We start from the raw sequence: 24036 nt of genomic DNA, 5'->3' as shown, positions 1-24036 counted from the left end.
TAAAAAAAAATTAAAAGATTAAAATATCAAAAAATTTGTAGGGGTATGAAGAATGTGAGGAGGGTATGATATATATATATATATATATATATAAAATTTTCATTTCTTGTACCCTCACATTTCTCATACCTTTTTTACATTCCTCGCACCCTCCTTACATTCATCATACCATTCTTACATTTTCTGTACCCTCTAAAATTTTTTAATTTTTTAATTTTAAGTTTTTCTTCACATCACTTGACGATAATATTGGGCAAAAATCTTAATTACACTTGAAATTGAAGCAAATAATTTTCAAAAAAAATTGAAAGATTAAAAAATTTAAAAATTACTATAGGTACGAAGAATGTGAGGAGGGTACGAGAAATGTGAGGCCTTTCACATTCTTCATACCCTCTTCACATTTTTGTACCCTCTAAATTTTTGTAAAATTTTGATTTTTGTAAAATTTTAATTTTTGTAAAAAAATTCAAAGATTGAAATACTAAAAGGTTATCGTTTAATTATGATTTAATAGCCTTGTATCCTTTTCTATATTTTACAAAAAGTTTATCGTTTTTTTTAAAACTATAACATTTTACAAAAATATTTTTTCCTAAATTTTCTGCATTTTACTACTTGATAAAAAAAAAAATTCCAAAAAGTTAATTATATAAAATATTTTAACAGATTTTATATAATTGGTTATTGTAAACTATCATAGCAATGTGTGGTGCATAGGATTAATTCCCTCGGCAACCGGAGAATTGTTTTTTTTTAATTTCCTTGCCATGCTTCTTAATTTTATTGGCCTAAAAGGTGGGTATGATACCTTAAGAGTAAATTTAAGCATGGCTCGATAATATCATGCCCAAGAGTGCGGATTTACATTTGGCTCTATGAATGTTTATCATTCTAAGTGAAATTCAAGTCTGTGTTCATATACCGTACCTACTTCTGGATATCGTCTTAAAATAAAACATGAAAAATTAAAAAGAAAAGACCTAGTAAATTACTCCCTAATTTTCTTTGTTTATTTTATATATGAATAAATCATGTATGCCTATTATTTTGAATGACAGTCATCCACCAGTCATAACGTTTCAACGCTATCTACTCCTTAGTACCCAATACTCAACTAAATAAAGTTGACTTGGAAGACTCTATCATTGCACCTCTTATGCTTCAATGCTTCCTGGCCGATTTCCTGTATCATTTGAAGACTCTGGGAAAAAGGGCTGCTGTTGTCTCTCTTTGGATGAGAGTATCTTCTCTGCCTTGATATAGTTAAATATAATCTTCCGTCTGCGAGGTAAGTTAATTTTGACCTTTGTCAACTGCAGATTTTGTTTAGGTTTTCTGTTGCACATTAGAATAACTTCGCTAAACATGGCAATGACTATCAGCACGATAAGGAATTTGTTGTAATGGCTTCTTCTTCTTCACTACGTCTTAGAAATGACAACAGCGCAAACAGCCCTAAAAACAGTAACATGGACATTGCTGAGGAGGTCACTGTAATGGTAATCGATGACAGCCCAAACAGATACTGATGAAATGTTCAGCGGTTATATCTTGAAAACCGCATGTTCATGCCCATGTTCATGTTCATGAACTTTTGGGCATAATTAGTATACCAGTAGAAGTGTTGTACAAACTGCTGTTAAAATAAAAATGGAAGAAAATTAAATTTTAATTCGTGTAGTTTATTGGAGGTTCAAACTATTATTGAAAGATATAAAGATGTTGACTAGAGGTAAACAAAAAAGTCCAAGAAAATAATTAGCAAAGAAAAGATATCAAGGAAATTGATTTTCCCGTATTTAGTTATATCGAAAAAAATATTTAAGAAAATCAATTATAATTAAAATTAATTATAAATTTATGAAATTTTAAATCATTTAATTTTTATATTGAATAATTAAAATAAGTGAAATGAGTAGCGTATAAAAATAATTAATTTATTGATTATTATTTCACTTTTTCTTACCTTCTATTTTTTCAATTTACTTTCTTTTCCTTGTAATTTTTGACAAATTTTCTAAGAACTAAACATAACTTAAATGATTTATTTTTAAAAAAATAATTTTAGTATTAGGATGTTGTGAACGTTGAAGAAATATACATATCAGGGAAATCTAGGCTGACCTATACATCTTTTGGTTTTGTGACTGCAGAATTCGATCAGTTGGAACTGTACAAAGCTGTTCTCAATGGTGACTGGGAAAGTGCTTCAAATTATTGGAGGATGATCCACGATTATTCTCCGCCCGGTTCGGAACAGATGAATCCCGAATTCTTCACATAGCAGTTGAGTTAGGAGAGGCCAGAATGGGTTTCGTGGAGAAGTTGGTTAAGTTATGCCAAGTGAGGACTGGCTCTGCGGATTCTGATGCGCCACTGCCATTTTCAACGCTGTAAGGGCTGGCAATATAAAAGCAGTCAAGTTGTTAGTGAACAAAAACCAAAACTTGCCCAATATCTGCAACCGCAAAGGTTTTGCGCCTCTTCACACCGCTGTTAAGTATGGTCATAAAGAGCTGACTTTATATTTATTAACGTCACCAGAGATAATGAATCCAATCCTTTCCAACAGCCTGGAATCGACTTCTGCGCAGAGCACTAATGGTGGGGTTTCATGGTGAGCTATATTTACCATCCCCTATCTATTTTCTTGATATGAATTACCGTCGGTTCCCATGTACAATTTTATAATATGCAGATGTAGCACTGCATCTGGTTAACGTTATCCTGACCTTGCCACATGCATTTCGGTGATGCTAAAGATTCTGATGATGATGATAAAGCCCCTTTGACGGTATTGGCTAAAAGGCCTTGGGCTTTCCGAAGTGGAAGTCGCTTCAACTTATGGCAACTCATAATATATCACTGTTAGTTTCTTTACTCGCTTGCCCCTTTTAAATTGCTTTGTGTTATCTCCCTTGCTTTTGTTTATTAGTCAAGTTATTTTCTTTTATGCTAATCCTGTTTAGCTCTGTCCTATAAATAAAAAAGAAAAAAAACTTGAAAGGAATAATTAATTTTCTGTCTTTGGATACTATAAAAATGTAAGAAAAATATGACAGAAAAATACATGAGGAATTTTTTTTAAAAAAAATTCTCCATTTTCCCCAGAAAAGTTGGAAACAATTTGGAATTCTGCACTGAGGGTGAGATTGACCAAAAATTTCAATATCACCCATTGCTAGCTTCAAATGGTTTTAAATTTAATGTGATCCCTTTCTGTCCAAATGCTCATTCCACTGAATGCTTGTTGGATTATTTTAGTATTGTGGCTATTGACTTCAACAAATTGGCTTGATTGTTCATTTTTATCTTATTTAGGCTCAGTGTTTTGGTTTTACCATTCTTTAGAGTTTTCATGTTGCGTTATTGTGTGTTCTTGTTTGAGTGCATGCAAAAGGTAGTGAAAATTACTTCTTTTATATAAATCTTCAATTGATATGATGGTGGGGTGGACAAAAGTCTCTAAGCAATTATGGTTTTATTGTGAAGGCATTTTTCTTCCAAAAAGTTTACATAAGAGAATAAAGATTTTTATTATGGATGGCGTGCTTGCACAATAATACAAAAGAATAAGTTGGGCATCCCATGGGAAATGATTGCACAATAATACAAAAGATTTTTATTATGGTGTGTAATTTAAGTTGGGCAATATAAATGGTTGCTTAAAGGTGTGCAATTTTTAGTTGCGCTCCTTCGGATGTGGAATTTCAGTCATGTTTTCAAAGTGTACAATTTGAGTTATGCAATCTAAGTCATCATACAAGTTGGGTTAGCGAACCTCAAAAGTGCGCAATTCCTATATGTCCTACACTTTCCTGGTGCTAACAATTTACACCTACTCTGAAGCATGATAAAACCAATAGAGCATAGAGAAATTTATACTTGAGTTCTTATGAGATGATAAAGGTTACCCAAATGTATTGAGTGGACTGAGAACATAATATTATAGGCTTCACAATGATGGTGCTCCTACACACTAAATTGGCCAAAGCAATAAAAACAAAAATAATAAAGAAAATAAAAAATGAAAGCTATTTACAAGTTTTTGGCTAGCTTCTAGCTAGCCAATGGTTCTTCACTTTTTCTTTGCTTCCCACAGGTAGATTGGAAGCATCCATTTTGATAAATTTTTCTTCATGGTTTCCTAAATATTTTTTGGATGTCATCCCCTCTAGTCAAGAAAATTTTTTCATTAGAAGAGATCGATATTGAGAAGCCCTCTGATGATACCTTGAAGATCAACATTTTTGGGTTGCAAAGAGAAGGGAATTGAGAGACAAATAAAGTTGGTGTGATCATGCAATACATTGCTCCATTCCTTAAGGGTTTCTTGCTCTTTAAGGGTTTCTTTTTCCATCTTTGTTTTTTTTTTGTTTTTTTGTTTTTTTGTTTTTTTGTTTTTTGTTTTTTTGTTTTTTTGTTTTTTTTTTTGTGAAAAGAAGAAAAAATGCAGCTTATAACCTTATTTGCAACCTGTTGGAAGTTCTCTTCTTCAACTGATTCTTTTTCAACAAATTCTTTTCAGCTGCTATGTACACAGCTTCCTTTTGCTTGACCTCAGTGGCTTCGTCCTCTTACAGCATCCAAAAATCATCTTCGTCAAAACTCTTGTTCTAAGGAGAAATGATAAATTGAGAGATGAGATGAGAGATAATATGTTGTTGGGGTTGGCTTTCACGTTCTAGAAGATGCACTTGAGGACTAAGGGGTCCCAAACCCTTGATTTTTCAGCAAGCAATTTTAAATGCTTGAGTGCTTCTTTTGGTTCCTCCTGTATAAAGTACCCACCAGTCATGTTTTCAACAAATTATTTCATTTAGGGGGATGGTCCCCTTTAAAAAGAAGAAGCAATCCTTGAGTTTTCAAAACTATGGTAAGGAAGTTAAACAACAAAACTTTAAATTTATCATAACAATGATGAAAAGTCTCATTCTCTATAAAACAAAAAATTTTAATTTGTCTTTCAAAGGAAACAATTTTATATACCAAAATAAATTTGTGAAAAAAATATTTTATATAGTAGCCTAAGAACTTATACTATAGAGTCACATGCTATACCACCAATGGTTATCCTCTTTCTTTAATGAAAAAAGAAAACCTTGAGTTTCGAATGATCTAGATTTCACGAAGGCTCTGCCAAAATAGACCATACCTCTTCAAATTCTTTTAAATAAGAAAAAGGATTTTCATCCTCCCTTCCATAAAATAGAGATAGCAATCGGATCATTTCAAGATCAATGTTTATTTGAAAAGTGTCAAAAAGAAATATCCAGCACGAAGGAGCATTGACCCGACTAGGCTGTACGTAATCCCTCATGGTCCTAGGTGGCTAGTTATTGGGGTTAAAAACCCCATTCATCACACTTTCATTAGTACTACCAATAGTTGACTTTGGAAAATAGATATTAGACGTTGATGGTCTGGTGTGTTGAGGAAAAGGATAACTAGGGGTTGGTTGATTACTTAGTGTCCTTCCTCTAAAATCATTTTTTTTTGGTTGATTACTTAGTTTCCTTCCTCTAAAATTGTTTCTTCTAGTTGATTACTTAGAACCTGTTCAGTAGTGATTCTAGGAAACACTTTTAATATTCATAATACTTGAAAATTTTTATCACTCAAGTGTTAGAAATGTTAGAAATGCTTCGTAGAATCACTCCCAAATACACTCTTAGTACCCTTCCTTTAAAATTATTTCCCTAATACATCATATCACTTTAAAGAAAATGTTTGAAATGTCGGATTTAACAACTAAAAATGAAAACTGAGCAGAAAAAGAAAATCTAAAGAAAACAAATTAAGTAAAAAAGAAAAAAATCCAACTAAAAGATAGGAGGGTAATGGGTGAAATATACTTGTTAAGCTTCTAAAACAACAAGCATATACACAAAAATACGTACCTTTAGAGTCATCAATGTTGAAAGTTCCCTAGTGACGACACTAATTTTTGTTTGTCATTCTCTAATTCATTTCTTTTTATCAAAACTTGGAAATATATTTAACAGTTAAGTTTTACAAAGAGAAATTAAACTAGATCATTCATTGAAACTCTCAACTCCTTAACCAAAAAACAAAAAAAAAACAAAAAAAAAATTAATAGTTGTATAGTTGTTAGGTTGCCTCCACAAGGAACTTTAAATTGGTAGCAACTAAGGTAATAGCTTTAGGAGTGTGAATGTCAACTAAAAGATTAGAAAAATGATTTTATAAATAAAAAAGACATACACACACAAAGTTTAAAAGATAGAAAATTAAAGGAAAGAAAGCCTCAAACCTAGAGATTCACTAGGATCACCACTTTTAGATACAACTCACCAACAAGGCTTTGAACTTATGCTTTCAGATTTAGGGTCAAAGCAAGGATTTATACCAAAAAGGTTTCGTGCTTCAAATGAACAAGAACCACCTTAATAAGGTTCATCTCTCTCTAATTGCTTTTTTTTATTTTTATTTTTTATATCCTTACAACCAAATGATTTAGATAAGATTCTTTTCATGTCAATATGCGTATCCTTAGCTGAAAGAATCATTAAAACAATGCCCAAGTATGCTTCCAAGGTTGCTTGACTTACAATACTCACAACCACTGCAACATAGACTTTTTTCCCCATGGTTACTTATTTTGGTCATTATAACTATTGATAGGGATCATATTGTTTGTAACTAATGCACAGATAAACCAATAGACAGCTAAACTAAGCATGTTAAAAATTAAGTAAAGAACTAAAAATGCAAATTTATAAGTTGAAATTGAAAAACTGAAATATAAGATTAATTAAAAAGACTAGAAAATTCATTAAACTAGAAATTAGGGAAAGTTTATAATGAAAAGAAAATATTACAATGGAAAACTAAAAACTAAAATTACATTAAGTTACTCTTATTCCTACTTCTGTTCCTTCAAGAAGATAAAACTTATCTACAATTTCACTTTCTATAATTTGCTTCCACTTGTATATTTACAATCCTCCATTTATAGACAAAAAAACGTCTCCTCTCCCCTCCTCGGTCATTCCAACTGCTCTAACACCACTCCATCTGGACTTGTCTCTTCTTATACTAAGCGTCAAGTCCTTTGTCATTGCAATCAACCCACCATCATTCTTGATGTGTTAGCTTATGGTCGGTAGTTGCACCTTTTTCTCTATGTAATTTGGTCTGGGTACGTTTTGGTAGTACAATTGAAGACTTTGAGGTATGAACAACATACTACTTTGGTGGGTGAGCCAATCATTAGAAGAATTATTAAGTACTTAGCTATTATAGAGGTAAGAATGGTTTGTAATTTAGATGACATCAAGGGGTTGCACTACTACACATCCTGTTGACTCAAGTGAAGGGGTCCACAGCATCTTGGCTTAGAGCACTTAAGAGGTTGCAAATTGAGTTGCTTGAATAGGGTGTAAAATTTGGTCCAAAGCATTAGAGAGGTCTTGTGTGTTTGGTCTTTAAGGTATACATGGGAGGTGCACTATGAGGCTCTACACAAATAAAGAAGTGCATGATTGAGTCTTGCACACCTTTTAGGTGTGCAATCTGTGTTTCCTCCTTACTTGGGCATTTTTGTCTCTATGAGTTCCTAACAAGGTTCTATTGCACCAAAAATGATGGGAAAAACCTTAATCTTTCTTCGTTTCCCAAGTCTGAATCAAGTTAGGAACATGCATAACTATCTTAGATTTTTTCTAAATCCTATGCACAATGGAAATATAACATCTTTATACTTTAAAAAGATTCAAAAAGTGCTAACAAAAACTATACATTAGATTCAGGTGTTCCCGAATCACATCCACATGGTGAAGATGAAAATTGAAATCCCAGAAGTCTCATAAACCCGAAGTCTTCCGCCCAATGACTCGAACCTTGATCTTGGCACACTTTCGATGATGAGGAAAAGAGGGTGGCGGCTATGGCTCTCTATCTCTCTGGATGATGGAAGACAAAAGTTATGGAAACCCTAACCCCTAGGGGGTATTTATAGGGTTTCTAAGTGGGCTTAAGTGACTTGAGCCCACATGGGCTTAGGTCACTTAATCTAGCCCAAAATGGGTTCTAATTGATTAATTAACCCAATAGGACCTACTAATTAATCAATTAGCCTAATCCAAAGGCCTTGTTCACTTACTCCTATATAACCTTGCATAATTACCAAAATACCATTATCCACAAAAGTGAACCTAGAGTCGATCCAACCCTCATTACCCATGCCAACAAGGTATATAAGCTCATAGTGGGGACCATTGGGATTTATAGGAATACTGACTCCCTCATAGTCCAATTTTAAAGTTGATTCAACATTGCACTATAGAGAATCAACTAAACTCTGGTATCCTATGTAAATAACAACAAAGCCACTAAGTGCTCGGGTTCGTGACCTACTGTCCATTGTGTTTAGTCTTCCCATGAATTAGTGTCCGTAGTCTAACAAGGTGAAAGCTATCGGCCTTTCAAGACTACTTCTACCATTCTTGAGCTACAGATCTTCCTACTATGTGTTCAATTAACATATCTTAGATCTTAAAGAGTCTATGTCAAATTCCACTTAAGGAACTACTATAGCCGTAGTTTCCATGAACACACCTCCTTAGGATCACCTAAGGGGACACATTGTCTCAATCCCAAGAGATATCATGGTGTCTTTATTAAGAATACCTATTACTACCGACTTCCATCAACATTGACCCAATCCATAGGGAATATATGATCCACTTATGACCTCACTTGTAAGTCAAAGCCACTTTAACTTCAGCACAAACTTAATATTCTCTCAAGGTTGAGAGATAATACAATGAAGCAGCTCGGTGGAGTCATGACTACTTCATAGGCTTAAGTCATAACTCACCATAGGTCCCATTTAATGTGCAATCATACACACTAGTGCACTTATCATGGGAAACTCATCCCATAGCCAAGACTAACCATCCCTCAAATTAGGAGGTGGTGCACTAAAACCTCTAATGGTTTGCCTAGGCTCATGAGCTAACAGTGAAAAAATAATCTTTTTGCAAGAAACCCATGACTTAAATCTTATGTGCAACTCCTAATGCCCCTAAGTCACGTACAATGCAAAATATGCAGGCAAGAATGCTCATAATGTACAATACATGGAATAAGGATAAATAAATATGAAACTAGAACATCATTAAATAAATAATGAATTCCAAATTTATTACATCATGTCATGCTTTTAAGGATTCTATCCTAACAAAAAAACACCTTAAAGCATGTAGAATGGTCATAGAATGCATCAAACATAATTTTCTAAGGTATTATAAAAAAAACAAAACCTTCGGTTAATTTTTTAGTACCTCAAACACACTAAAGTGGGCTCTTTAAAGCCATTAAAGTATTAAGTTTGAGTTCTTATCACTTAGTCCTTACCTTAATAAAATGCGCTTGGAAGTAACATTGAAGCTTCAATGTGGCGATCTAAAGGACAAGCACCAGTTTTTCAATATTTATATATATATATATATCTTAGGTTTCCACATCTAAGAGGGTCTTTTAGACATAGTACATTGGTTGCTCCTCTTTTCCTTTTTTTTTTTGAGATAACACTCCACTTAATACTGCTATTGAGACCTTGTAAGACCTCCTTATCCTAGGGTTAATCCAAAATGGGGGTTAGCATCATGTAATGCTTTAGTGATTCATAAGCTTAGTTGCATTTTTTTTATCCTTTAGTCCATTTTCCCTTCTTGCTAATGTCAAAGAAAGGGTGACATATATTTGTTGTTCAATATATAAATCTATTTCAAGAACCAATCTTGTTAGTGAGTTGTTGGACTTCTCTAGCCCTTTTGGTCATTGGTATCTCCAAAGTTGATTTTATTTGGTATGGGTTAGCTTTTATTCCTTTGTATGTAACCAAGTACCTAAGGAACTTTCCACACCCTACATTAAAGGTGCACTTCACTAATTTAGCTTCATTTAGTATTTTCAAAGAGTTTGAAATGTTCTTAGGAGGTCGATCAAGTACTCATTCCTCTTCTTACTTGTTACTAACATGTTATTAATGTAAACTAGCATACTGACTTCTATTTGTTGTTAGAAGACCTAGATGACCAAATCTAGCATCTACGAGCCTAGATACCTTTTCTTTCACAATCTAATGTCTTTAAGGACCTAACCACTAGGGTTTATGTTGAGTCGATGACATGTAACTTGGGGATCGATGCCCACGATGTCCTGTAATTTCCTAGCAAAGATGTGTTATTTTCTAGTAGCCATCTTAAACCAATTTTTTATTTTTTTTTTGCATGGGCTAGAAGGAACCTCCTAGGTTTAGGGGCTCTAGAATAATGACTCCCTAGGTTCTCTAATTGGCTTCTTGGGTCACCTACTAATTTGTATTTGATTTTTGATTTATGAACTTCCTAAGGGTCCCGGTTGATGCACTTGTTGACTGCTTTAAGGGCTTTGGTGTAGTATACTCATGCTTCCGCCTAGTCCCGATATATTTCCCATATTCCTTATAGTATTAGGAAGTTAATGGTGTGATGGTATGTGAATAGTGTTCCTCTTAGGTTGTATATCCATGGTCATCCCATAATAGCATTATTGGGAAAAGGATATCCATAACAAAGAATTGTGTCATTATATGGAAACAACCATTTGGAACCATTAGAGCGACTTCCCCAATTGAGCCACATAGGACTTTGTCTAGTCCCACCAATGACCGAAGACTTGACACTAGTTTTCCTTAATCCATATTCATTTGTTCATATATGGGTTAATATATTTAGCAAGTTAACTAAACTTGTTAAGTCAACTAAGAATAGGTGCATGTTGTAGTCAATAATTCTTAAGTAATAACCAATGTATCTTGAGCAGGGTTTGGACTCCTCTTAAGTCTTTATTAGAGAAGCATATGACATGTGGGCAAGTGGTAGTTGCTTCATGCAAGGATGTGAGGACTTTTGCTTCAATTGCCATATGCTTCTGTAACATCTTGATATCTTGCCTAGTTGCTCAAATCTAGTAGATGATCCACCATGGATGGTAGCTATAACTACCTTGGGTTATTTGAGGCTTTTCTTTTGTCTTTTTAAGTGAATGTACTAAGAGGTGGACTTCACCCTTAGGGTCTTAATATCAGGAACAAACTCTAAGGTCAGTTAATAAATACAAAACAAAGTTAGTCCTTGGAGGATGGAGGAGAAGATTTTACATAAAAGTCGATCGTTTCCCTTCTCTAAGATCATCATATGCTTAGAAATGCATGAGTAGTCTTTAGTTTCATTGAAAGAAATCGAACTTGGGGAGGGAAAACTCTCATATGGTCTCCTTCTCCTCCTAAAAAGACTTGGGCTCAATCACCTTATTCACCAAGATTATGCATTTTGTGGTAGCTCTGGTGGCAAGAAGCCCTTAGAGCATTGGGGCCTTTGGAAGGTGGTATGTTTGGTTAGTTTAATTAAGGTTTATCCCACCTTTCTCTCCCAATTTAATTTATATGTTGGTCTAATTGCTTCGATAACTATTATTCATTAACTTGTATCTTATTGGTGTTTGCCAATGAGAGCTGTTGGTCAAAATCACATTGGTATTTGTCTACCCTTACCCTGAAGTAAACATTTTCTTGAGTGAGTTAGTCACTTCTTTTAGTGAGCTCCTCCATCTATTGAAGGGTTTGCTCTCACTCATTGCTCCACTTCATTTCTATCATGATTGCCTTTTCCTACCAAGACTTTATTGCATAGTCTTCTATTGTCCAATTGTTGCTATAGATCTAAACAATGTCTTCAAGGATTTTAATGCATTCCCATATGAAGAAGCTAAAACTCTTCATAGATAATCGAAAATTTTTATTCCACCAATTTTTTGATACAAAGGAAGGTTTCTTGATACAAAAAAATAGGTTTCTACATTCAAAGAAATCTTTTTCAAATGAGAGAGGGACTTTTTTTTCTTTGTTGTTTATGATTTCCTTTTATAGGTTTTCTTCCCTTGTAGGTTCAGGTTATTCTTATAAAGGGGGAAGCTTTCTGTAGGTTTTTATGCAGCCTTTTCAACCTTATCATGCATGGAACCAAGTTTAGTTGACTTTATTTCTTCAACGTTAGGTCTTCGATTTGGGTGGACCTCAAGGAGTACTCAAATGAAGGTCCTTGCCTGGGGGTGAGGTTTTTTAGTAGCTTTACTGTGATTTTTTGGTGAGCTAAATTTTTGTATCTTCACCATTTCCAACTCTTAGTTCACTTTCTTACTTCAATGGATGGTTAGGAACTTACAATCATACGGAACCTAAAGTGAATACTCTAGGCTCCTTACGGTCGTAGAGCTCAAAGGTCAAGTTAGTAAGAAGAATGAGGAAACTACCAGACAAATAAGGACCAGCTCAAAGGTTAACTTTCTAAGTTTTTGGAATGCTAACATGGCATAGAGGATGTGGCCACTTTTAAACTTCCCCTTCAAGGGAGCAATTAGGGTCTCCCCACATGGAGGCATGAGCCTTAGTATGGGTGCATGAGTATGGTTTAATTCAACATTTAGTTGTCATTAACGTGCTTAGGCGAGAAATTGATCATTTAACACTTGTGTAAGCTTTCTAGTTACTAATTCTTTGGCTAACGTGTGGTCTTCTCCTGTAGAGCAACCACACACTCACTATTTTATTCTATCAAATAAAAATAGCTAGAGGATTTTATTTCTTATGATCCACTATACCCCAAACAAACCTGTACCAAAGCAATAGTTTTTAGTCACCTATTTCGCTTTCGACTAATTACTTGATTAATTACTTTATTTAAACTTTTTATTTGACAATGGCTTTTGCATTCATAGGAAAAAAGAATGATATAGAACACTAATTTATAGCTTTCAAATTTCTCTTAATTTCCATTATATATGTTTTTTTAAATTACAACTTTAGTAATATTAACCTAAAGAAATTCCTACAATGAAGGAACTATATAGAGAAAAACTCTTATAAAATAATATTCTTATGACCAAGAAAAATTATGATCTTAGCGAGGTTATTGATTTATAGATAAATGAATATTTATTAATTGATGAAGAGTATTGTGTTGTTACTGTACATTATTAGTACATGTATGACTTATAAATTTAAAAATAATACACGTGGTAAAAAGTTGATACATAGAAACCTAAGAGACTAAAGAAAAAAAATAGTTATTGATTATAAAGAAAAAAAGACTCCCCAAAAAAGACGTGGCATCAAAACTTAATGTTGTAAAAGAGAAAGCTATTTCAAATATGTGATAATTCTAAAAGAAGTGAATTTAGAAAAATAAAAGTAATAAAAAATTACTTAATACTATATTGTGAAGTTCTATTTGCTATACTATGAATTTTTGTTTATACTTCATCAATTATTAGTTTATATTTCTTAAGCCCTTAAATATTTTTGAAAATATTTTTATCTTATGTATTTAGTGAGATTACTAATTTAGTACATTGGCCTAAGTTAAGACTAGAAGATTTTGTTTTATAAGTAAGATTATTAATTTATCAAACATTCATTTATTGAGCTTTTACTATATGGACCATTATTTTGTATTAGTATAGCTTACAAAGTTTCATTGAAAAGGGTTTTATGAGTATTGGGAAGAACATGACAAATTTTCTTTTTATTATATTCATTATAATAACTATATATTATTATGTTTTTTCCTTTAAGTCTTGCAATCAAATTATACGAAGCATAATTTTCCTTCTCTTTTCTTGACATTTTTATTCTTAAGGTCATCCTGTGAAATTAAACCATTCTCTTAGTCAACCTAATAGAGGAGGCATGGAGAATCAAGTTGGTAGCTATGAATCCACACAAATGTGCTATTGGACTCGATTGTTCAAAGGTAAGCATTTTTAGTTTGTCAAATTCTACTAAATATTACAATACAACTCATAATTACTCAAAAACTCGAGTATATAGGTACACAAAATGAATTTTATATATATTTAAGAAAAACTAATTAAATTGCAAAGAGTGGAAACAACCAAGGTTGAAAATGAGAGATTTAGTATGTAAACTCATTAGGTTCAATTGAAAGATTTAGCTTGCAAACTTATTCAAAAATTAATTCTATTAAATACTTTTCCTAACATTGAAAACCCTGATCCCTATTTTGGTAAAAATCTTTGAACTCCACAATCAAATTGGAAGATTATTAACCAAGGAGAATAAAATAGGAATTAAGATATCTAATAAGCATATAGTAAATCTAAACCTAAATAGCAAACTTTAAAAAATTATAATTGCTAAAAACTAAAGTAGAAGTATTTAACAACTGCCACAAACTAAATTGAAAACATGCAAAAGGACTAGAATTGGAATTGCAAAAAGACAAACAACTCTTACAGATTCTCACCAAATAAATATGAACCTTCTCTCACAAGAGGAATCTTAACTAAACTTTCCTCCCATGAGGAATCTTAACTGATAAGTATGCAACTTACTCTCAAGTTCTTAGTTGATGAAGTCCTACTAAGAGTATCTCATGAATCCATTGTCTCCCACTCATGGATAGTAGGCAAAATAACATCATGCATTTCTCTCAACTATATCATTGTCATCCATGTTTATATTGACTAATGGATTGTACAACTTTTGAACACATTGATAAGAAAGGTGTAAGAGTATTAAACTAAATTTCATCTTAACCAGTGTAATTCATCCCTAAAAGGCGTCTTGTTATATCTTAAACACATTTATTCACATTGAGTTAAACATGGTTAATCCCCCTAGAAAAATATTACAAACTACACCATACTTATAACTTATGATTGAAAATCACAAGGGCATAAAAGTTTAACTATATAATGACCTATAAAATTAACGCATAGGATGAGGAAGTGGCTAGGAATATATTCATTCATTCATTCTTGTTTGATTGCCAAGAAAATATAGTATGAAAATACATGCTAACATGGAGATCTTCATAATGAGTGTACCTTAGATCTTCTATATCATACAAATCTTAGTTTAATTGCATCAAGCAAAGAACTCAAGTTTTGCACATCCTTACTAAATCAAGCACTCCATTAACAAGATTTGGCAATTGACTCCATTACAAATGTGAACTATAGGACTATCTGGTCTCTACTAACATGTAAGTCATATTGGATACAAAAAGGAGTATTATAAATAACAATGACCTAACACACTATCTAAGTGGTTTGGACTCATTATGTTTCAGTTGTGTAAAGTAATGAAAGTGCATGTCGATAAAGTAAAACAAATAATTAAATGCCACCATCAAATAAGATTGGACAATGAATAAATCGTAGATATAATGGTTAATTGAAATATACAATATGTAATCATAATCTACATGATTCAATGCTCACAACTTAACTCCTATGTAATCATGATCTACATAATCCAATGCTCTCAACTTGACCCTAATAAACATCTTTACTTATTAGCTTAGTCAATAGGAGGGGTGAGGGTGGGATTTTTAACCATGCATCAAGTATAAATATGTTCCTATGTAACCATGTCTCATATAAACTAATATTTAAGATTGATGTGTCTGGTTCAACTATGATACTTGGGGGGGGGGGGGGGGGGGGGGGGTCTTTGACATAGGCTAAAGTTTCCATGCTATCACAATAAATAGTAGTATGCTCAAAAGAACAAGCAATATTGTGAAAAATATGTATGAACATCATAAACTAGTCACTTTCCTAAACGACAACTAATGTACTCCTAACTCCATGCATGGTAGACAATGTTATACATGATTTTTTTTCTATTTCACCAATATATGCTAACATCATAGAGCATATATAAAATTATAACCATATGTGGATTTGGGTTCATTTAGGATGCTACCTCAATTATCATTGTTATAGCTAATCAAGTCTAAATTCAATCCTCAATAGCAAATTATATAGCCTATGGTGACTTTGAGGTACGAAATCATCCAGTTCATTGCTTTTCCGTAAGCAAGGTTTAGATCTAATTGGAAGCTACTAACCTAATTATATAATATATATTAGTTCATGTACACATCATTGGATACTTTAAGCTACTAACAATGCTAGCATATATAGGAACCTTGAGTGATCTTTTCCTATTCATCTAAAGTCTTACGACACATGTTAAAGCTTAAGGTCTTATCTTTCTCTATATGAATGCCAATAGATTTTAAATTTTACATCTAGAATTTTTTCAAGAATATTCATTGTGTATGATTTGTAAAACAAATCAAAAAGTCTCCTTGATTGATTCATTAGGATCATAACTTTAAACACATAGTTTGCTTTAAGCATATTGTTCATTTTAAAAGTTGAAGACCACCACACTTTAGAGGCAACCATCTCATTATCATCCCTAACCAACATTTCATTTGTATACAAAAAATAGAATATAGAATCTACCCTTACACCATTTAACAAGCATGCAATAGTGTTCTTAGACCATCATAAACCCATTACTGTAATATACCATTGTTTAGATGATTATTGTAGGTTATAAATGGACCTTTGTAGTTGTTAACTTTACCTTTCTATTTAGTTGCCATAAAACAAGTTAGTTGATCTATATAGATCTTCTTATTTAGTTCTCCATTAAGAAAAACAATTTTGAATTTTTATTCGATATAATTTAAAATCCAAAGATGTGATAATGGTTTGAATAAGGAGAGTTGAGGCAAACCTCACTTCTCATGAGAAGTTCTTTTTTTTTTTCTTTTTTCTTTTTTATACTCTACACTCTCATTTTGGTTGTATCCTTTCTTCATGAGTTAATTTTAACACCTTGCATCATTTACCTTAAGTTTGACCTTCAAAACCTACTTATTCATTAAGGTCTTATGTCTTAACAATAGTTCAATTAATTCTCAAATAGAGTTCTTGCTAATAAACTTCATATGCTATTTCACTGTAGCTTTCCATATTTCACAAGTATGGATAAGAGAGCTTTATTAAAAATTTCAGGCTTCTCATGTGTTAGAACATTTAGATTACTTAACTTCAAGCCCTAGATCATTAGGTGCATGCTACTATCTTCATAGAAATGCTAGAACTATGTAATGGGAGAATTCAAAACAATGAATATTAGATATAAGTGCTCAAGGAATTAAATCTAATTGGTGAAAAGGTTAATTTAAATCTCAAATACCTTATGATCTTTTGCTTGATAGCTCTCTTTCCTCCTTCCTAACACATAAGGATGTTAGATTCCTCTCTGTGGGGATAGATATTAAGATAGAAGATTGAATGGATGAAAAGTAATAAGCCTTAAACCCTTTAAGGAGTTTATATAGGCTTACCTCTTAGCTCGAGTGACTTGAGCTCATCTTACATTTGGGTTACTTAATCTCACTCATTGGGTCTTAATTAACTAATTTGCACTATTGAGTTGCAATTAATTAATTATCCGAATCTAAAAAGACTATTTATATGTACTAGTGCAACCTTCTGTATGTACCAAAATGCTCTTATACACACATACAAATAAAGAATCCAACTATTCCTCAAATAATTTTTTACCAAGGAATATGAGTTTGAGTGGGAACCACTAGACTTGTAGGGAAGTACTGGCTCCCTTAAAATCCAATTTTAAAGTTGACTCAAAATGTAACTATAAAGAGTCAACTACACTTTAGTATCCTTATGATATTAGATTGAGATAGAAAAATTCAGTCTGTGACTTACTAACAATTGCATGCAAGCTCCCCATGAATTGGTATTCATAATTTAACAAGATGAATGTTATCAACCTCTCAAGACTACCTCTACAATCCTTGAGTTGTAGATCCTCCTATTATATGATCAATTGACATACTTTCCAAGAGCATACGTCAAATTCCACTTAAGGAATTATTGTGGCCACAATTTTCATGATCACATGTCCTTAGGATCACCTAAGGGGACATAATGTCTCAAACCCCTAAGATATCATGGTGCTTATCTTGAGAATACCTATTATCACATGGCTCAATCATAGTGACCCAATCTATAGAGAATATATGAGCACTTTAGGGTCTCACTCATGGGTCAAAGCCATTGAAGACCTTAGCACTAGATCAATATTCTCTCAAGGTTGAGAGCTTATACAGCATAGCAGCTTGGTGAAGTCAAGACTACTTAATGACCAATGTCTGACTCACTGTAAATCCTATCTAATGTGTAACCTATTAGAATTGAGCCCTAAAAAGAATGACATGATGTAACAGATAGAGATTTATTTCGAAATTTATTTATTTATATTTTTTGCTTTCTCTTTATTATTTCATTGACATGAATTGGTTAATTAGATGATCCTGTATGGCTAATTAATCAATTAGAACCCATTTTAGGCAAGATTAAGTGACCCAAGCCTTAGTGGGCTCAAGTCGTTTAAGCCTAGTAGGGAAACGCTATAAATACCCTTTAAGGGTTAGGGTTCCAATCACTTTTTGAAAGACAATCATCTTCTACATCTACAGAGAGAGAGCCTATCATTCCTCTCTTCCAAAGCCCATATTTTGGAGTGCTAAGATCATGGATCAAGTCATCAAGCAAAATATTTTCGGTGTATGAGACCTCTGGACTCTTTAGGCTTCATCTTCATTAAGCATAATTGATTTGAAAACCATTCAAATCAAAGGTAAAGTTTGTTAGCCCAAGGGTTCTCCTAATCGCATTTTGATGATAACAAACCATGGTTAAGTCATTAATTGGTTTGAATTATAAAGAATTTCAGTTATTAGTTTGGAAATTCATCAAAGGACTCAATGGATGCAAGATCAAGACAATTGGAAGACCCTTTAATAATAGGAAATATATGTAAGATGAATGCATGGTGCACTTAGGATTTCATATCTTTTCATGCTCTTTAAAAACTCGGTATAGGCATTAAAGTTACATTTCCGTCAAAACCCGGGTTTTATCAAATGAACCTTATTCAAATTGTTTCAAAATTGACATATTAATTTGCCTAAATACCTTGTCTAAGTGTTAGAAGAGAAAAGAATAAAAAAAAAAGGTTTTGAGGCAAAAAATGGTGAACTGGTCAAGGTATTGGTCAACCGACTCAACCGATTAGGGCACCGGTCAATCGATTACACCTTCTTGATCAAGGTCTAGTTGAGAAATGCAATAAATCTTCTCTCTCTTCTTGTATCTTTGCATTCTTAGTTGAGAGATATGCCTTCTTGGTCGAGATCCGATTGAGGTTTGGTCAAGGATCGGTCGAGGCGTAACGGTCACCTACCATGCATTTATTGTCCAATGGCTTGTAAACCGGTTGACACTCAACTCGACTGATCAAGGCTACTTTTTGGCATTTTTGGCTCCCAAGGCTAGAAACCTATAAATTGAGAACTCCACTTCATTTATGAGGTAGAGAACACCTGCATTTATTTGTCTACCTACTTGTTCTTGCCTCAAAAGTTCTCATTCTTTCCTTAGTGCATTAAATCTCCATTTGCATATTCTTTAGTGCACCTTTGTGATTCTTCCTAGCATTTAAGTTGTATTTGAGCCCTTGTTGAGCTAGGTTAAGAGATTCAAACTTATCATTTGAGTGTTAAAAGCTTCATGTGAGTAAGACTTGAAGGGATTGTGTAATATCCCATTAGAGTTGGAATCCAAGTGTAAAGGTGATTAAAAGCTTGGTTGAAGCTTCAAGTATAGTGGAACCTTCACTTAGTTAGGAGGTTGAGGGGAGTGGACGTAGGTAAGGAAGTGTTGAACCACTATAAAATCTGAGTTTGCTCTTTCTAACCTTATCTCTTTATATTTGTGTTTCCTTTGCTTGAATTTGTTGTGTTTGAAAAATATTTTTTTAAAACCCAATTCACCCCTCCCCCTCCCCTTTTTGGGTGTTTTCTATATTAAGATTAGCCTTTTATTTTCTCAAAGTTTTTAATGACTTTTCTCTAGACTATAAAATGTTAAAATTTTGATTTTTGCTTCTATTGCATAGGATTTAGAGCCCTGGGGTATTTTGCATGCACCTATACAATCTAAGGTTATGAAAATGGAGAGATCTAGGTTTCCCAACATAACTAAACACACTAGTACACTCACCATGGGAAACCCATCCTAATGACTAGGGCAAGTCATCCTTCCAATAAGGAGGTAGTGTACTATAGCCTCAAATGGATTATTGAAGTCCATGAACCAGTTGTGAATGAGTCATTAACTTGCAAGGAATCTATGACTTAGATTTTCCATGTAACTCCTAATTCACTCAAGTCATGTACATGCAAGTAATGTAGGTTTGAATGCTTAACATACATAATTCATAAATATGATAGTAAATAGAAAATCGAAGTCATAATGAAAGTATTAATGAACTCCATTTATGGTTACATCATATCATGCTTTTAAAGAATCTATTCTAATATCATGATCTTATGATGCAAACATGAAAGCTTCACCTTAATGCCCACAATTAGAATGATGAGATAATTCCAAGTTTTTTTCCACACACATCTAAATCTAGTGAATTAATATGTAATGGTAAAATCCCACTTAGTGGCATAATCTAGTAGATGGCAAGTCACTACTCAAGGTTACTATCTTGTCGAGTCACTCATATCCTTAGCAAGATCTTTAACATCTATAAAAACTCACTCCCAATCAAGTAGATATTGTTTACTTTGAACTCAAAGGGACCTTAGATATTTAAGACACGTTTGCATGGTTAAGAAGAGCTCTTACATACATAATGCTAAGAACTTCTTCCCCTATTCAATGTAGGATATCAAAACCACCCCCATGAAGACATAAAGTCCTCATTGTGTCCCATAGGATTATAGGACCAAACAAACAAACTCTCATACCATGGTTGAGGATACACTTTGATACCATTTGTAACGACTCACTCCCAACCATGTAAATATATACTATCCACTTTGGGCTCAAAGAGCCCTCATAACATTAAAATGTGTCTAAATAATTAAGAGAAGCTTCTATATATATAACTTTTTCCCTTATTCGATATGAGATATCATAGTATTTTCCTTTGGTTTAATTGCCTCAAATAAATTGAGACTCCTGTTCAATGCTCCTTTACTCAAAATATCATCCTATAAGAAATTAACTTCATATGACTTAATTTCAATTATACTCCCATTGAGTTGTTCACTAAGCATCACACAACCTTTCATTTATTAGAATATCTAATGAAAGTGCACTTGTTTCCTTTATAGCACAATATCTATGATAATTTACATGAACTAAACCTGCTAACCCTTAGGATCACAAGTGAGTTAGGTTTGGCTTCTTAACTATATGGATTTGAAGTAATTGATTTTGAGGACACTCTATTGAAGATTTAAGTTTCAATCAAATAGTAACCCTCCTTTCCCACCCAAAAAGATGTTAGATAGTTGGCTTGTGCCTTTTTGAGTGAACCATATCCAAAAGTTTATGGTTACTTTTTTCAGTTCAACCATTTTACAATGGAGTCCTTGACGCTATTGATTGTTCTTTGGATTTCCTTTTCATCATAGAGATTTTTAAAACTCTTCAATGGATACTCATGTCCATGATTTATCCTTAATGCTGTAATAGTTTTTTCTTTTCAATTTTTTTACAATATTCCTATAACATATAAATCAAAGCAATTCTTTGGACTTGTAGATATAACCATCCGTACATGTGATGAAGTAGTAGGCACCATGCTTGGGTCTCATGTTCATTAGGCCCTGTACTTTTGGATGCATAAGCTACAAAGGACAAGATACCTTTTTGGCTTGCTTAAGAGGCTTCCTAATTAATTTTCTTTCCAAATAGTATTCACAAGGGGGTAGGCAAATTTCTGAGAGTTAGCTTAATATATTTTGATGATTTTTCCCTTAAACTTATTTTATAAAAAAATTTGATATTATTATATAGTAATACATTCTACAAATATTATAAAATATTAATGGAGTTTAATTCAGCTTAGATTGTTGAAGCATTAGTCTGAACTCAGCCCAAAATTGAGCTTAACCAAAATTAACTTTTGGTTGAGAAACTCGACCAAATCCTAACTTGAGTACTAAAAATGGTTTCTCAACTTCACCAAGATTCGAGTAAGGTCAAACCAATTTGCCAAATTGCACCCGGTAGAGAAATGCTAATTTGTTGAATTCGAGGTCCTCACAATTTTAATTTGTCCTCACAAAATTGTCTTCATTTTTTTTTCCTTTTAAGTTCGAGTAATGGATTTGAAATCAGCTCTACAATCAAATTCCCTACTCAGAGATACACAATTTTCATTGCTTTGATAGATTTTGTGAATATCGAGTAATTGAGCTTGTACCAAGTTTCATTAGGCTTCTTGATTCTAGCCTTTAAATTCAAGTGCGACGGTTTAAGGGAAATATATGAAACCTATTGAATCCCAAAAAAACTTTACACCAGCCAATATGAGTTGGCAACTTCTCACGATCACTTTAATTTAGATTAGTGTTTAATTGGTACTTGGTTCAGGGTTGCTTTTTTGTTTTTTTCTTCTGTTAGTCCTGCTTTTGCATCTGAACTGCTTCAATTTTACGTTGCACACAGCTTGCCAAAAGGCGAATGCAATATTCTGGGAACCGGTTGGATGGTTAGGTAAGGGACACAACAAAACTACCACTAAAGCATGCAAAAGTCTTGAATGCAATGTTATGTTGTCCTTAATATAATTTTAATTGCAGTGCCACCACCCATCAAGCACATCCAAGAAACAAAAACAATGCATACTCTGACTCTTCAATTGCTTAACCACCTATGTACTAAAGTTAAAGATTTGAAAGTATCAAGAGCAAAGGAAATATTTAGCCAATCATTCATTAATGGGGCAAAATATGGGATTCCCGAGATTCTGGAAGAGATTATAAAGTCATATCCTTTTGCACTCGAGTATCTGGATGAGGCTGTATTCAAATTGGCAGTATTAAATCGTAATGAAAAGATTTTCAACCTCATCTGTGAAACCGGTATGCATAGACAACTTATAATACGAACCAGAGATGATTCAAATAACATCTTGCATTTGGCTGGAAAATTGGCCCCTCCGCACCGGCTCAGTCTCGTTTCTGGTGCAGCTCTACAAATGCAACGCGAGTTACATTGGTTTAAGGTAATAATTTTTGTTTTGAAGGGGAATTAATTTTCTTATACATATCCACTCTTTTTCTGTATCTTAGAAACTTTTTTATTTTTACACAGGAAATTGAAAAATATGCACCGAGAGCCTTCAGTGAATCTGAGAACAATGACGAAGATAAACCGAAAATGGTATTTATAAAGGAACATAAAAAGTTGATAAAAGAAGGGGAGAAATGGATGAAAGGCACAGCAAAATTTTACACTTTGGCAGCAGCGCTTATTGCTACTGTAGTGTTTGCAGCAGCAATTACCATCCCGGGTGGCAACCATGATGATACTGGCATACCAAATTTCTCCAAAGAAAAGGCCTTCAAAGTTTTTGCAGCTTCGGATGCTCTTTCCCTCTTCCTATCCATTGCTTCGGTGCTGATATGCCTATCCATTCTCACGGCACGATATGCAGAAGATGATTTTCTTTTTGCCCTTCCCAGGAGGTTGATATTTGGCCTTGTTACTCTATTCCTCTCCGTAACATTCATGATGATAGCCTACAGTAGCGCAATCTATCTTCTCTTTGGTGAAAAGAAGGCATGGATTCTTATTACCTTGGCTGCATTAGCCTGTTTGCCAGTGACCTTGTACGGCATTTTGCAGTTTCCCCTCCTTGTGGAATTGATTTATTCCACATACGGCCCAGGCATTTTTGGCAAACATAGTAATCGTCTGATCCGATAGATCGACAATCATGGTGAGAGTATTCGACACAATTACGTACTTTGGGATTTGCATCAAATTCATGACTGAATGTATTGCCTTCACTCTCTCTCTCTGCTTCTGCGGACATTTTCTCCTAGATATTTCATTGTAATTCTAACTTCTGTCAACTATGATGAACAAGGTTAAAGCAAACTTTTTAAACTTGGCAAAATTGACTTTTTGGTACATGGCTAGATTGGTCAAGATGATAGTGATTCCTAGAAGGAAAAGAAAGGTACTAATTGCAAAATCTAAATCTAGTCTACGGCTAAGGTGACTTATCAGGAAGGCCACTAG

General features: G+C 33.4%; 1 protein-coding gene across 1 annotated transcript; it reads left to right on the top strand.

The window, feature by feature from the left end:
• The first annotated feature begins 2779 nt into the window (after positions 1–2779).
• On the top strand, positions 2780–23807 carry LOC117908628 (ankyrin repeat-containing protein ITN1-like). The gene is made up of 5 exons (XM_034822288.1): positions 2780–2870; positions 13710–13823; positions 22456–22503; positions 22590–23014; positions 23104–23807. The coding sequence occupies exons 2-5, from the start codon at positions 13760–13762 to the stop codon at positions 23716–23718; spliced, it is 1152 nt and encodes a 383-aa protein (XP_034678179.1). The 5' UTR covers positions 2780–2870; positions 13710–13759; the 3' UTR covers positions 23719–23807.
• The last annotated feature ends 229 nt before the right edge of the window (positions 23808–24036 follow it).

Source organism: Vitis riparia, chromosome 19, assembly GCF_004353265.1.
Source record: "Vitis riparia cultivar Riparia Gloire de Montpellier isolate 1030 chromosome 19, EGFV_Vit.rip_1.0, whole genome shotgun sequence".
NCBI lineage: Eukaryota > Viridiplantae > Streptophyta > Magnoliopsida > Vitales > Vitaceae > Vitis > Vitis riparia.
Note: the sequence above shows the minus strand (reverse complement) of the source record. Positions and strands in the feature narration are given on the sequence as shown.